This window comes from Squalius cephalus, assembly GCF_949319135.1.
Source record: "Squalius cephalus genome assembly, chromosome: 10".
Lineage (NCBI taxonomy): Eukaryota > Metazoa > Chordata > Actinopteri > Cypriniformes > Leuciscidae > Squalius > Squalius cephalus.
In genome coordinates this window covers 42,806,903-42,819,402 of record NC_137131.1, presented here as the reverse complement: position 1 = coordinate 42,819,402, position 12,500 = coordinate 42,806,903, and the positions used below count along the sequence as shown (strand labels likewise).

The 12,500-nt window shown below is 43.1% G+C and overlaps 1 protein-coding gene across 2 annotated transcripts in view; it reads right to left on the bottom strand.

Annotated features, from left to right (window-relative positions):
• Positions 1 to 12,500, bottom strand: part of chchd6b (coiled-coil-helix-coiled-coil-helix domain containing 6b) — a 21,570-nt gene that overhangs the window by 4,987 nt on the left and 4,083 nt on the right. Inside the window, exons 4-6 of one of the 2 annotated variants that reach the window (XM_079882981.1) lie at positions 11,615 to 11,747; positions 6,267 to 6,287; positions 5,774 to 5,857 (exon numbers count right to left, since the gene is read on the bottom strand). In XM_079882981.1, the coding sequence (XP_079739107.1) occupies positions 5,774 to 5,857; positions 6,267 to 6,287; positions 11,615 to 11,747 (238 nt within the window). The remainder of the gene's footprint in view (positions 1 to 5,773; positions 5,858 to 6,266; positions 6,288 to 11,614; positions 11,748 to 12,500) is intronic. The other variant, XM_079882982.1, reaches the window with a different exon arrangement.

The window sequence follows — 12,500 nt, the reverse complement described above, 5'->3', positions numbered from 1 at the left end:
AATGATAATCAAAATAAAAAGTAATGTAAAAAGCGTAGAAGACTTGGAAAAAGGGCCAGCATTGAAGCAGAGCTCATGCGTCTGCTCGCGCAGGCCGTACAGCATTCTCCGTGGTGGACGGTGCTAAAGACAAGGGGTACCATTCTCTTCCCCCTGTGGAAGAAGCTGTAGTGGCCCATCTTTGCCAGCCCTCCGCTGGACGGCGTGCCAAGACGGCACTACCATCAAAAGCTTGCCACACGACTTCAACTATGCACTCTTCGCGCCACTAAGTCCGCCGCACAGGCCATAGTGCGGAGCATGGCCTCTCTCACCGTAGCGGAGAGACACTTATGGCTGACGCTCTCCGAGATGTCGGACTCGGAGTGCACCGTGTTCCTCGACACCCCCATCTCTTCTGCCAGCCTCTTTGGATCTTCCGTCAAGGATTTCACGGATAGATTCGCTGAGGTGCAGAAAACGTCACAGGCCATGAAACACTTTCTGCCTAAGCGCTCCAGTTCCGCAGCAGGCCGCTCAAATCAGCCGTCTGCTCGAAGCTCCCAGCCACAGCCCACCGCCGCCGCTTCGCAGCGTCGACAGGCCCGGGACCCGAGACCACGCTCTCGCTCTGCTGGCCGCCGCCCCCCTTCACGTGGGCCCTGGCCTAAGATCGAAATAAAGCCCGAGGCCTCAAAGTCTTCCTAGCCCGCCTAGGAAAACGACAGTGTTCAAGTCCCGCTGCGGCCAGACTTCCACCAAAACTTCTCGCTCGTTCAGTTCCAGAAAATGCGACTGTTCCAGTGTATTCTGCAGAAAACAAGCCAGTACCACAGCCCGTTTGCCTGCACACAAACGCCGTTTTTACGGCGACCCAGATAAATCTCATAAAGAGTGTATTTTCTGGTATTCCGGCCACGGCCGATGGTGTTATGAGTGTAGTAAAAATGCCCACAGTGCAGTGCTCATCCCTACACACAAGCACAGCCAGGCACATTCCAGGGCTCGCACACATAAAATCGACTCATGTCGATTGTGCATTAAATGTAGTGAATGTGCCCACGACCCAGTGCCCACAAACACTACACACTGCATGTTTCACGGTTTCTGTAAAAACGAAACCAACGCACATACAGTCAGCTCAAGCAGACGGTATTTTCAGTGTAGTAAATGTGCCCGCTGTCACGCGCCCACATTCACTCACAGACATGACAAGCCCCACGGGGTTCGCCCCACTCGCTCTCTCTCAGCAAGCCGCCATAGGAGAGTCGAGCGCGGGCAGGCTGCCTGCTGTGATCAGCACGCCCCCCACCTCGAACGCTGCAAGCACGGCGTCTATGTTACAGCATACCGAAGCTCTCCGGTCGCCACCATGTCGCGGCCAGAGCCCAGATCTCATTCAACCCCTAGCTATTCATGCGAGTGCATGGGCAAAGCTCCCCGGGGTATCAGAATAGGTGTTAAGCATTATAAAGAGAGGCTATTCGCTACAGTTTGCTCGACGTCCCCGCCGTTACGCGGCGCAAATCGAAACTACGGTAGAAAAGGAAGTAGCACATCTACTTCGAGCTGAAATAGCGAAACTATTGAGTAAAGGGGCCATAGAGCCTTTATCTCAAGCTCAGAGCGAAGGGGGTCTATACAGCAGATATTTTCTGGCACCGAAAAAAGACGGGGGTCTCAGACCCATTCTAGATCTAAGACAGCTGAACGAAGTGCTTTCGAAACGCCGGTTCAGAATGCTCACAACCAGGAAATCCTCTCGTAAATTCGCCAAGGGGACTGGTTTATGTCAATAGATCTGAAGGACGCGTATTTCCAAATACAAATAGCGTCACGTCACAGGCGATTTTTGAGATTCGCCTTCGAGGGCCAGGCATATCAATACACAGTCCTTCCGTTTGGCCTGTCCCTAGCACCCCGTACATTCACGATGTGCATGGACGCGGCGCTTGCACCCCTGAAACTTCGGGGAATGCGAGTTTTGAACTACTTGGACGATTGGCTGATTCTAGCTCGATCACACTCAGAGCTCATAGAACACAGGACCATATTACTCGAACATCTCGAGAATCTAGGTCTCAAAGTCAATTGGGCGAAGAGTTCACTGTCTCCCAGTCAGAAAATATCTTTTCTGGCCACAGAACTGGACTAGCTGCCTATGACAGCACAGCTATCGCCACAGCGCACACTGAATATTCAGGGCATGACGAAATCCTTCTGCTGCGGCACTTTAGTCCCGCTCAGAAAGTTTCAGAAAATGCTAAATGAAATCTTGGAGAGCGACCGACTGGTACCGGTCAGGTGTAAGCCTGGGGACTTCCTCGAGTGTGAAGGTGGTGTCTACGGACGCCTCCACCTCGGGATGGGGAGCGCTGCTCGAGGGCAGACCGTTCTTCGGCCAGTGGTCAGAACGGGAAAGGCTCCTACACATAAACTGCCTGGAGATGATGGCAGTCGACAACGCGCTGAGGTGTTTTTGTCCACAGATAAAAGGACACCACGTCTTGGTCAGTTCGGACAACATGTCGGTGGTGGCCTATATAAATCGCCAAGGAGGTATCAGGTCCCGAAACCTTTACAGGCTGACGGAGCGCCTCTTGGTCTGGGCTCAGCACAATCTGCGCTCGTTGAGAGCAGCGCACGTGCCAGGCCACCTGAACGTAGGACCAGACAGACTGTCCAGAAACAATGTTCCGGCAGGGGAATGGTCTCTACACCCGCAGACAGTCCAACTGCTGTGGAAGACATTCGGCAGAGCGAAGGTAAACCTGTTTGCGTCTCAAGAAAACGCTCACTGTCTGGAGTTTTTCTCCAAGAGCAGGGATGCGCTGGCCCATGTCTGGCCCCGCTGCCCGCTCTATGCTTTTCCCCCCGTCACGCTCCTGCCTCAAGTATTAGAGCGGATCAGGGAAAACGGATGCTCAGTGCTACTTGTGGCTCCGTTCTGGAAGAACTAGGCTTGGTTTCCAGTTCTGATGCAGCTGACAAGCACTCCCCCATAGCCGATACCAGTGAGGAGGGACCTCCTCTCTCAGGCCAAGGGCTCGATATGGCATCCTCGCCCAGAGCTTTGGTCCCTACATGCGTGGGCCATCAACGGGTACCCGCTAACCTCCCGGTGGGAGTGTTAAACACGATCACGCAGGCTAGGGCCCAGTCTACGCGGCGGCTCTACTCCTCAAAATGGTCTGTGTTCTCTAGCTGGTGCACAGCTCGTGCCATATCACCCCCAGACTGTGGGGTAACAGAGGTTCTCTCCTTCCTGCAAGAGCTACTGGATAAGGGCAGAACCCCATCCACGCTCAAGGTTTACGTGGCAGCCATAGCAGCGTTTACTAAACCGACGCTTGGCCAGTCACTTGGAAGGAACGATCTGGTCATCCGCTTCCTTAGAGGAGCTAAGAGGCTGAATCCTCCCAGACCTCCCTCAGTCCCTATGTGGGACCTTTCTACGGTTTTGGAAGCCATGAAAGGTGCCCCATTCGAGCCAATCCAATCAATAGATATCAAACACCTGTCTCTCAAGACGGTGTTTCTTCTGGCTCTCGCTTCGGTAAAGCGTATAGGGGACTTGCAAGCGCTCTCAGTGAGCGCGACGTGTATGGAATTTGGGCCAAATGACTCGAAAGTCATACTCAAACCAAGGCACGGGTATGTTCCTAAATCCCTCAACACATCGTTTAGGGCACAGATGATTTCCCTGTCGGCCCTGCCGGTCTCTAATGAGGAAAAGGATGCGACCTTTGTTTGCCCGGTCAGGGCATTAAGGGCTTATGTGTCCCGCTAGACTGTCTTCAGACAGACGGAGCAGATCTTTGTTTCGTTCAGCGGACGTTCTAAGGGACTAGCTGCGTCGAAACAGAGTTTATCCAGATGGATAGTTGATGCTATAGTGCTGGCTTACACTTCTAAGGGCCTGCAGTGCCCGTTAGGTGTCAGAGCGCACTCCACAAGAGGCATGGCCTCGTCGTGGGCTTGGTCTAGCGGGATTGCCTTGCAAGATATCTGTATGGCGACCGGCTGGGCCTCCCCGTCTACATTTATAAGGTTTTATAACCTAGAGGTTCCCGCCTGGCAGGCTAAGCTGCTTTCGGTCTAATAAATCACTATGGTCTGCCCCGATGCTATCGACTCAGAATACTGAAACTGCTTGAGCGCCGCTCGCTGATTGATTATATAACTATGGGCAGAGTGTAAGACCCTTAAATATTCATCAGTCCAGGCCGAGTTTTCGCCCTGACTGTGTGGAACACTTTGATATAATTTGCTCCTTATAGGACGCTACATATTACGGGAATGATGCTGTTCTAGCCCCTCTTTCCCGGACTCTCTGCGAGTCCCTGGTGATCATGCACTATATGGGCCCCGGGCACCTACCCTTGGGACTTTGGTGTTGGATCTCAGCACGCACGGCGTTTTACACTGTGTTCCCCTAGCGTAAGATATTACGCAGTATGAGAGACCTCTCGTAAGAGAACGTACTCGGTTACTAACGTAACCTAGGTTCTCTCTAGAAGAGGGAACGAGTACTGCGTATCTTTGCTGTGCCTGCATCACGCTCTGGTTGAAAAAACAGATTCTATCAGCCTGTCGAGCTGTATTTATAGGCCCAAGCCATGCCCGTTTCGGCGGGACGTGGCACAGTGGGCGCGAAGCGCCCTCATTGGATCTGACGTCACGAGGGGCCTCTCTCGATAGGCTGCTGCAGTTGCCGCAGGGCAGCCAAAGGGCGCGCGAGCCGTCTTGCCTATGTCTGCATGCTGCCGCAACGCGTTTTACATTATTTCAAAATTAAGGATAATTTTTGGCTTCAATATCTCGCGGAAAAGAGATTTTCCCCTATCATAAGATATTACACAGTACTCGTTCCCTCTTCTAGAGAGAACCGAGGTTACGTTAGTAACCGAGTACGTTTTCGCTGATAAACAGAGGCGGTCTCTTGTCGCACGACGATCATGTGACGTCATAATGTGACAAAATTCCAAACGATCAAGAAAATGTAGATTTTTCAATTCATGACCCATTTAAAAAAACATTTTTGAGTTTGTATGAACCATACTAGCTGAAAGATCACAGAATATTTATACTTTGTCAAACCACAGGACATTTAAGATGAACTAGTGATTGATTAACAATACTGATGCTTTTAACTACTTCATTTTTTACAGCGCTGAATAAATGTGTTCTTCTACAGCTCTCGGCTCACTGTTTATGGTTTACGAGTTCATAGATTTCTTTTGATATAAAATAAACATATTCTTTTATATTTCAGTTCTTATAAAACTCATTAATTTTATCTTCAGTTGCTGTGATTTCTGCTGGAGTCACATTAAATAAACACAAGTTTAAACTTTCTCTCTTTCCTTCAAGCAGTTAATATTAATAAATGACACACACACACACACACACACACACACACACACACTAAAGTGGCATATCGCTAATCAGATGACGCCGTATAATCACCACCTCTGTTATCGAATTCATGCAAACAGTTGTATTTATAAATGCTATATTTAATATGAGCATGAAGACATCAGAGAGAACAAACATCTTCAGCCTGAAGCGTGTACAGTAACATCAAAGACACGAGAGGTGTGTGTGTGGAAATGTTTCAGATTCAGTGTGTTTGGTGGATTCTTCACTGTCTGTGTTTGTACTTCTGAACGCCACATTTAGTGAATATCACCACAAATATGTTGAAAATGATGTGATGAAACAAAAGTTCATTCATGGACCAGCCTGAGTCTTCAGACTTAAAAACGTCAGAGTGTTTGTGAAGGACACACACCTTCTTCTCCATCAGCTGCAGCTGCTGCTTGTAAAACTGCTCGAGATGTTTGAGCTCATTCTCTTTCTTCTTCAGCTGTCGGGCCTGATCGAGACACAGAACACACACCTCACATCAACTACACAAATATTTGGAAGACTTACAGTAGCAATAACACACACACACAGAGACACGCACACACACTCACAGACACAGACACACACACAGACACACACACACACACACACACAAACACAGCCCCTTATACAGACACGCACACATATACACTCACTCACTCACAATATTAATAAATACTATAATATTAGCAAAATAATACAAAATCAATCCCTTTCATTTTAACCACCAGAGACACCATTTTAGAGACACTTTTCACCATCCAATCATTATGGAGAAAATCAAAACGGTTGAAAATTGTGTTTCACGACAGACGAATCTGTCGTTTTATTTACATGCAGTGAAACACAACTGAGATTTACAGCTGACGGCTTCTTACCCGAACACTCAACTCATCTGGCTGACCGAGAGCATAATGAAGAAATATTACAGGAAAGAAAGAAAGAAAGAAAGAAAGAAAGAAAGAAAGAAAGAAAGAAAGAAAGAAAGAAAGAAAGAAAGAAAGAAAGAAAGAAAGAAAGAAAGAAAGAAAGAAAGAAAGAAAGAAAGAAGGTTATACTGGATATCATTTCTGCAAATTTAAATTGAACAAAAACACTTGGACAGAATTCAAAATAATTAATGCGTTGACGATTAGCACACATGATCATAATCAGAACCTCAGCTGACAGAAAGATTTAATCAAAGACAGAGAAACACCAACAACAGATTGCAACTGAGAGCAATAATAAGTCCATTTCTGCCACACAAGAAAAAAAGAATGATTACGTAAATCATAATTATAATTGAAATAGTTGAAATGCTAACATACGAAGTCATAATTATGAGATTAAAAAGTCAAAATTATGACACCCTTTAACTGCCAAATGGTGGAGCACATTATGAGTCACTATATTTTAGTCCCTAACTCAACTCAAGCTGATGAGCGTCTCTGAGGAGTGTTGAGATGTAGATGTCACAGTGTCCATCAACAGCACTCGTCATCACAACACTTCCTCTAACACGGATGTCAGAAACAAATAAATCACTCCTGCCATGTGAACTGGTCTTGCTGACATTTTGCAAGGTAAGCATTTTTTTTTTGGACATATTACAATGCAAGAGAAAATTATTAAAAACAAAGTTTTTTCATGGCACCAGGTAACATAATTTTGTAAAGTAAGGGCTCTAAGATATGCCATGAAAAAACTTAAGTATGTTTCTTAATAATTTTTCAAAAAAGTGCTCAACGGTTGATTTGTCACATTATGGTGAACGTAGAAAAGCTAAGCTGATGTTTTCAGAATGGATTATTTGCTGAGAAATATAAACTTCTGATCATTCATAGCTACGAATATGACACAGCTGTTGTTATTTCTTCATTGATATACCGAAAAAAGTATGTATTTTTTTGCCACTTTTGGATATTTTTTTATGTAAATATAATAAATTCATAGACTTAATGTGTGGAAATCATAATTATCAGAGGCAATTACTTCTTAAATGACAAATGCTGGTGTACTAAACATTACAAAAAATTTAAGAGATTGTTATTTATTTGTTTGTTGTTTTTAATTAATAATTAATTAATTAATTAATAATTACTAGATGGATGTGAACAGTTTCTATGGTACAAGAACGCGCGTACACTCTTCAGGCCCGTGTCCCAGAAACCCCCGAGACTCTGATGCTGATATCAGTGATGTTGATGATCCGGATTATCACCCCGTCCCAGAAGAGGGAGCTGGTGACCGTTCTTTTGAGTCACTGTATAGATTTGAAAATCATGCTTTCCCCTGTTATGGTTGAATCACGGAAGCTACACCAGTTACTTTGCCAAGAGACCTCTTCTTTATTATTTTGTACATGTATCAGACAGAGAGAAACAGGCATAGCAGAATAAGGCTATAGGTGAGGAGGTCTTCATTCCAGATTTCTCTGTTCTCCATTTCTTTATTCCCTCACCCCATCATGCCAGCTGTAATTGGTTTCTCTGTTTCTCCTCCCACACACCCCCTCATCTCTTTATGTTTCTCAGTGTTTCTCCTTCCTCTCTCACCCCGTCATGCCTCTATGTTTCTCTGAGTCAGTACAGTAAGGATTGAGCTTATATACACCACTGAGGGACTTACAACTTCCTTGTAAGGTAGAAAAACATGTTGCTTATGTTTAAAACGTAATGTATACCTCATGCATGGGCGTCGGAAGCAAGACAAATGTGGGTGGGTCATCCTCCAATTTTTTTTTTACTGGAGTAGATTAGGGGTGTTCCTGAAGTTCCCGAAATCTCTATGCAATAATGAGTGAAGTGAATGAGTGAGAGTAAAAATGAAACGAGCGCAAATCTGTCTACGCGTGCATCTCTCAGAAATCAGAGCTTGGCAAGAGTAATATCAACTCAAATAGGCTACTGCATCATATACATGTTCTACGATATGATATTGTATATTATTGTATGTATATTTAAATTATTTAAGCTTTGTACAATATATACTCGAATGAATAGAATTTAAGCACAGCACGATCACAAATCAAACAGCGCGTTAATTGCCGTCTCTGCTCGTATGTCCATAGGAACCTGAGACTCGCGCTTAGGACAGCACATGCGCATTGGCTCGTCTAGCCTGAAAAGTAAGGGTTTGTAATAGCCTAAGCCTAGTGGAATGGATTTGAGCAGCAGCGTGGAAATCAAGGCTGTAGCTAAAACGCGGAATGGAGTTTCATTTATTAGGGCATTCCTCAAGTGGAATGGATTTGACTGACAAGTGACTGAAGAGTGAACAGACATATGCTTTGAATTAGCGACGGTAAAAGTGAGTGGGTCCATATCATTGGTCTTGAAAAGTGGGTGGGTCTTGTCCTACCCATATACAATGGTTCCGATGCCCATGACCTCATGTATACACATGGTACAATCCACTTTCCACATTAAGGGACTATCCTCAGTGTATACATTTGTGGTACATTTGCATCAGTTGAAACATTCCTTTCCTTCGTGCCAACTGAAGTATCATCATCAGTGGAACATCTCTGCTCATAAAGCTCATCCCATATCTCTCATCAGCACACATGTACAAACACACTCTGTCTTCACAAAATACATTATGAAATTATTATGAAAATATTAAGAAAAATAATTAAACAGAAATGTTTTAGTCTTCACCCTGGATGAAGATGATGCTCCTGATGATGAAAATCGTGTTGCACTACCACACTTGATGGCGTGTTTCTTGAAACATAAAAGCCTATTATATTACTATCTTTTGCTATTTTTTATTATTATTCATTTTCGTTTTTGAATGCATAAAGAATGTATTGTCTTTGACTTTGTTACTTTTAGTTATTTGTGTTATTTATTTTTGTTTATTGTTAAAAAACAAGAAAACATATCATTTCCTGTGTTAAAATGAAAACCTGAAATATTTAATGGTAAACTTTAATAAATAAAGAAGATTCAATACACAATTTTTTTTTAAAATAAATTAGTATTATAGGTCATATTTTCTGATTTTCATAGTATGTGTATGAATTCCAGTACTTTACCATAAATTGACATATAAACATTTGGTAGAGGCCGATATTTAAAAAATTATGGAATGTGTTGAAAAAAAAAAATACAATGAGTGTGTGACGAGTGACATGAGAAATGCAAACAATATTTTTTTTCAAATGCCTTTTTCTTGGTGGGTCAGTTAAAGGGTTAAGAAGTCATAAATATGAGTAAGTGATGAGATAAAAACAAAACAAAATTATGACATAAAATACAGTATGTAATAATTTCAGCTTTTTATCTCATAATTTTGACATATTGATAATTAGCCTGGGAAAACCCAGACAACTTCCGACAAATTTTGATTTGCTCTGCAAGTAGTCTGGCAAAGAGCTCATTCAAGCCCGTTTCTAATCCGTCGAAATTGCGGCACCAGTCAGAAACGTTGGGGCGGGCTTTAGACAATGACGATCCCTCTGATTGGTTTTAGGTCTATCCAATTGCGCCCAGAGGCATTTGAGCGACGTCTGTTGGTGAAGCGCAGCAACTTTTAAATGCATTATTATATTCAAATTGCAAACACATGAGGACAGTCTCCATGAAAGACCCACTGGCAGATGAACGTGCTACTACATTTCTTTACAAATTAAATTAGATTTAATAGAGGATTTTAACTGTGACAAGATGATTGACAGGGCAGTTTACGTGACAGGAAGTAGTATGTCCCAAAGCTTGCCTAAAAGTAAATACATTTTCTTCACAAAAAGAGTACATACTTTTATGGCGTAGTGTAACTTAGGCGAATTGGGACACAGCATATGGCTTTACACGATGATGATCGCTCTGATTGGTTTTAGGTCTATCCAATTGCGCCCAGAGGCATTTGAGCGACGTCCGCTGGTGACGCCCCTTTGGAAATTAGTTATTAATGAAGCTTTGCCAGACCATAACTCAGTTACTACTGAGAATGGTCTGGTTTTAACCAGGCTAATTGATAATGGCAATTATGACTGTATGTTATAACTAAACGTTTTATTATGACTTTTTCAGCTGACAGAAAATTAACTGAAAGAGAGAGAGTGCAAAAATAAAATATTGTAAGCAAAAAAAAAAAGTTTATAATTTATTAATGAAGCCTGGTGATTATAAATGACTGTGATTAAATGTCAAGCATGGCCTCAAACAGCAATATGAAATCAAACGCCACTGCTGCCATCTAGTGCACACTAACACAAGATCTAGCTGGAGATGATAATGCTTTATGCTTCTCCAAAACACTTGAATTATTTGTGTTTGTGGGACTTAAACATGACTTTAATGTTTAGATAAAATCTATTTTTAAAAATCAAAAATGAGTTTAATGAAACAAAGCATGCAAATGTGAATTCCGAGGACTGTGAAATCAACTGATCACGATAAATGCAAAACAAATATCTGAGAAAACAAACACAAAATTTGAGACACAGAATATTTACTTGAAAGTTCATCATATAATATATAATATCCTTTGTGAAATCAGAAATTATTTGCTGAAATAAAACTTGTTAAGATACTTGTGTCAGAGTACTGTTTCCATCCACTTATTTTTATGTGCATTTTGGGATATTGCATAAAAAACACTGTCCAGAAACGATAAGATGTGCATAAACTCTACAAATGCACATATATTGACTGCGTTAATGAGTTTAATTTTGAATCCGATAAGAAGACGTGCGCATAAACTACGATGGAAACACATTTACCGAATAAATCATTCGATGTGCAACAATAAACTCATGTGAGTTTCCCTCAGTGTCGGCTGTGATTGGATAACTGGAGTAACCAGTGGACCAATGGCGTCGCAGCGTCTCTAATGTTGGTTTGGTGTTTCTGAAACGCCGGAGTCGAAGTGTGTGATCAGGATAATTTGGTGTAATTCCCTCCAGAAGCGTCTCACACACACGAGTGTGTTCCCGAACACCAGCATCCGAACGCTAGAGAACACGACAGCGGTTACTGTGTTTCGTCTGACGCTCGAGACACTCGTTTATGATGGAGGGAAAAAGAGCCGATTGCAGAAACTTACAGTTTTATTACTGATAATTTGCACTAATTTCCCAGGAAGTGATGATTTTGTTCTCTTGAACACATGGGATGGAAACACTGCTTATTCGCAAATGTTTTATGCGATATTCCAATTTTGTGCACAAGTTAAATTCACAGCTTTGATTGGAAACACAGCTAGTATGTGTAGCAGAGACAGAAGAAGAGTGTCTCACCAGGGTGTGTGTTTTCTGCAGGTCCTGGTGTGTGTTTGCTCTCTCTCTCATGTCGTCTCCCATCGCTGTCTCTCTCTCTCGATGGGCGATCCGGGCCAACTCTTCCTGGACCAGAGCCTGTTCACGCTCGAACCTGCAGAGAGAGACACACACACACACACACACACACACACACACACACACACACACACACACACACACACACACACACACACACACACACACACACACACACACACACACACACACACACACACACACACACACACACACACACACACACACACACACACACACACACACACACATCAGGACTAAACCACTGTGGCCAGTGAAGACTAGCCCAGATTCAAGTGAACCCAGGACACATTTCAGACGCAAACCTCCTGACATGCACAATAATCTCATTCTCATTACTGAGAACATAATAATTAATGATATATTGTTTAAAGGGGTGGTTGATTATGATTTTACTTTTCTATCTTTAGTTAGTGTGTAATGTTGCTGTTTGAGCATAAACAACATCTGCAAAGTTACGACGCTCAAAGTTCAAAGCAAAGGGAGATATTTGCTTTTACAGAAATCGCTTTTTAAGTACTACAACAAACGGCTGATAGGGACTACACCACATTCCTCCCGGGTTAGTGACATCACCAACCCTAGAATTTACATGAACCCCGCCCCCCGGGAACGTGATTTATAGATTATCAAGACAGAATATGCTAATCAATGACTAGAAGATAACTACACATAAGCAACATAAATTCATCAACTAACCATTCAGAAATGTCCTGTTGCTTCTACATGTTGTCACTTCTTCTCGAGTCTCTCCATCATTGTCTGACTCCGGTTTGAACATAAAAGGCTAAATTTTTTTTAAATGTTC